Below are 3,774 nucleotides of genomic sequence, written 5' to 3'. Positions count from 1 at the left end.
ACTTTGCAAGTTTATTTGAAAAGTTCAAGCTATTTACTAAGCATGTAGTTTTGCCCATAACCTGCAATCCTTAGCAAATTGTGGAATAATTTCAAGAAAAGTGCACTACACCTGTTGTAGCAGGAGTTCAACCTCATCTGCTTATTTATTTATTTTGTCAATAAGCTGTTTTTACTTTTAAAAACAAGCAGCAACTACTTCTGCAGTTGCCTTGTTTCCTAAACCTGCTTTCTGATGCATTTTCTTTATAATAAGATGAGGAAAATACGTACACTAGGAATGCCAGATGAAGAAAACAAGTATACGAAGAATGCCAACAGCCTTTTAATAATTCACTGCATATAATTACACTATTGTTATAACTGAACAAGTATTCCAATACAAAAGAAAGTTCAATCTTTCTTTACTTCAAGGATTAAAAAAATAATTCAGATGCTTCATAAATTGTAGTGTTTTTCCTGTATCGGCTTAATTCATTTACAGACACATACATTGCTTAAATCTTCATCTGATGCTCAGGCTGAGAAAGAAGAGGATTATTTCTGCCATACAAGTTGGCCATGGCCAGTGGGGTTCCTCACGTTGAACCAACCCAGGTCAGCGCTAACCTGAAGGCACTGCTGTGTGGCCATTGCACAGAGGGTGTGGAAAGTGAGACACGGCAGGCAGCCAGTTTTCTCATGGATCTAGTTTTTCAGTGGCTGCTATCAAATTCATTGAAGCAAGGATTTGACTGAGCAGGAAGATAGAGTTACTTCTCCTTCCCACAGCTCAAGGTCACGATTAAGATGGAGGATGGTTGCTATCAAATCATTTTACATGTATTTGTGGACGTCATATTTTGACCAAATCTCCAGGCTGTAAGTACCAGTCATCAGGACTTCAGATATGACTAATATGTAGTCACATATTAACCTGTATGTGTATCAAATCCTAGCAGCAACCATCTGAACATCATACCAGAGTTCTTCTGAGATTAAACCATCATTTGTAGATACCCTGTGCCCAAGGACTTTCAGCCAATGAACCTGCAAGTCAATTTCCAAAGAACAAACAGAGGTTCACTGCAGAAATAAGTAGCTTGGAATCAAAACACTATCTTTTCACAATAGTGTTGCTTAAGTTATTTTTGTCATTGCTGTCTCCATTCCCAGTTTCAAACTTCATCTTTCTCAGATCCCTCCATACAAGATGGGGTTTGTTCCAGTCACTTCTCATTCATGGCTTTAAGTGCCTCTCAGTGAACAAGTTCTACGTAAGAGCAGCATCTCCAAGGTGCAGCAGTGGTGGCTTCTAAGAGCATTCATCCTCGCTCTGCAATGTCAGCATGTAGGCAAGAGTACACAGGGCAGTCCAAAAGCAATCAATGCTTTGAAGCTTTACTAAACAAAAGGAAAAAGCACACTGGGTGGAAAGCAGACTCTTAAGAAAATACTTTAATGATGATACAGTCCCAGTGTCCTCAGATATAGGACACTGAAGGAGCTGAGCGAAGGATTGTTAACTAAGGCAGCAAGATTGTCTTAGTTTATTGCACAGGAGCTTTCAAAGTTCATTACAGACCATTATGCAAGTGAAGCACAGGGCACCAGTCCTGTCTCTACTACATCATTTTGTTGATTGTCAGTGACAAGTTCAATCCATATTTTCAGAATTCATCTCTCTTTTTCCTTGCAGGTCACTTTTTATGTTGTCATCACCTTAAATAATTAGTTACAACAACAAAACCAAATCATAACTGCATCAAACTTGACTATTAGGAGATTATTTTTGGTCCCTGCACGATGTAATATCTTATATCACATTATAAAAAAAAAAAAAAGGCTAAAACCATTTCAATGATATCAAGTATATTGCAAATTCATTTAAAAATAAATAAGGCAGTTGCAGCTACATGATCTGCTGTTAAGAAATGTGTAATTGCTAAGTATTTTTAGCTGAGTTTGCTCTGTAAGGCACAATACCAGTGCGAGTCTGGTGGATGGTTTACTCTGGTCCAAAGCTCCTGGAGCTGCAGGGATGCATCTGCCCAAGGCAAAGCGTGTCAACAAGAGGTCTCAGGAGCTCTGCACCTTGCCCCAGGAGCCTGGTACACAGTAAAAACTAAAGAATACTTCCAGTGGTTCCAAAGCCAATCACTGTGCTTAGAGTACCATGCGGCCCATGCTCTCAAGGGCTGGTCTTGTCTTCCGCATTTCTTTATCACAGCTTTGTTATGCCAGTTATCACCAATTATAAGAAAATGGTGCATTCTCTGAGTAGTAAATGTGAGTTGTTAGACAATAACTGGACTCCTGCTGTAACAGAGCTATGGGAGACTAACCTCTTGAATCACCTGCTTAGTGCTAAGAGCAGAAAACAATGCGCTCCTGCCTTTGCATATTTAAATGCGATGCCTGAGAGCACCCGAGCACCTGCGCCCCCAGCATCTAAACACAATCAGGGCTTGTTTCCCTGCACACCCACCACCAAGAGCAGTTCGGAGGCACTGCTGGAAGATCCCTGGCCCTGAAATCGGATCCAAACGCGTCGTTCCCCCTTCCTTCAAAAGGCGGTGGTGCACCTTTGGCCGGGGGCTGCAGGCCAAGCGGGCTCGCAGACAGGGCCGGGGAGGCACGGAGATCCCGGGATAGCACCTTTGTGCCAGTCCACCGCAGTTCAGGGCGGGGGGGTGTCCATCGGTATCATCGTTAAGGCAATCACGTCGTCCCTCGATTGGAAGCGTCGCTCCTCATCACGCACGCAGTCCCGTAGGCCTCCGCTCGCCGCTGGCCGCGCGCCGCGCACGGGGCTGCCCCGAGGCTGTGCCCCCCGCGCGGGGGCGAGGAGCGAGGCCAGCCCCCGGGGCTGCTTTCCCCCCGGGGCTACTCGCCCTCGGGGGCGGCGCGCCCGGGCTCTGCTCCGTCGAAGACCTCGGAGCCGTCGGCCAGCAGCGAGGCGCGCACCTTCCGCCGCTCCTTGAAGCGGCCCGAGTGCGAGACGCGAAGGCTCCGTCGGGCTGCTCCGCCCGCTCCCGGGGGCTCCCCGTTGCCCAGCGCGGGGGGCGGCTCCTCCGGGGAGCCGGGCGGCTCGGCGGGGGGAGGAGGGGCGGCCGCGGCTTCTTTGTGCTTCTTCTTGCCGGTCAGCGACTTCCACCAGTGACCCGCCGAGCTGCTGCCCTTCACGGTGGCGGTGGCCGCGGCGCTGTCCGCCATCGCGACGCGGGGGCTTCTGCGGGAGAGAAGAGCGGCCGTCAGAGCGGGAGGGCTGCGGGCGAACGGACAGCGAGCGCCGAGCCGAGCGCAGGTGGGCAGGGGACCGGCAGCGGGGAGGCGGAGCGGAGCGATGCCTCGGAGGGGCTCTCCCTCCCACCCTCCACCCACTGACCTGAGGAACGCTCTTCTCTCGCCGCTACGCGTCCATGGCCGGTGAGCCGGGAGCTACGGCGGTGCGGCTCGGCCCGGAGGTGGGCGGGCGGGCGGGCGGCAGGTGTGGGCGGGGCGGCGCTGCGGCCCCGGGAGGTGGCGGGAAGCGCGCACCTGCTCAGAGCTCCGGCCCGGCCAGGGCTGCCGCGGGGGTCTTCGGCTGCTGGGCCAGAGGGGCGCGGTTGTCCCGCCGTGCAGAGGGTGGGCGACTCACCGCTTTGGGACGGGGTTGGTGGCGCAGCTGAAGCGAAAGGGCAGGAAGGAGAGGGCTCTGCGGAGCGGCTCTCGGGTAAGGCAGCACCGCAAGTGTGTAATGAAATACTGGGCTGCAGGTGCGGTGTTGGCGGGGCTGAGGCTGTAACACGTCCAG

The 3,774-nt window shown here is 51.3% G+C and overlaps 1 protein-coding gene across 1 annotated transcript; it reads right to left on the bottom strand.

Moving 5' to 3' along the window:
• Positions 1 to 302: 302 nt before the first annotated feature.
• On the bottom strand, positions 303 to 3,458 carry PRR15 (proline rich 15). Its single transcript, XM_052695340.1, has 2 exons — positions 3,367 to 3,458; positions 303 to 3,210 (listed from the first exon to the last, which is right to left on the bottom strand). Exon 2 carries the CDS (start codon positions 3,192 to 3,194, stop codon positions 2,865 to 2,867), a length of 330 nt encoding a protein of 109 aa, XP_052551300.1. The 5' UTR covers positions 3,195 to 3,210; positions 3,367 to 3,458; the 3' UTR covers positions 303 to 2,864.
• Between the last annotated feature and the right edge of the window lie 316 nt (positions 3,459 to 3,774).

The sequence above is a fragment of the Tympanuchus pallidicinctus genome, unplaced genomic scaffold, assembly GCF_026119805.1.
Source record: "Tympanuchus pallidicinctus isolate F22 unplaced genomic scaffold, pur_lepc_1.0 scaffold3, whole genome shotgun sequence".
In the NCBI taxonomy this organism is placed as follows: Eukaryota; Metazoa; Chordata; class Aves; order Galliformes; family Phasianidae; genus Tympanuchus; species Tympanuchus pallidicinctus.
The sequence above is the reverse complement of the archived record's forward strand: the minus strand, read 5'-3'. Positions and strand labels throughout refer to the sequence as shown.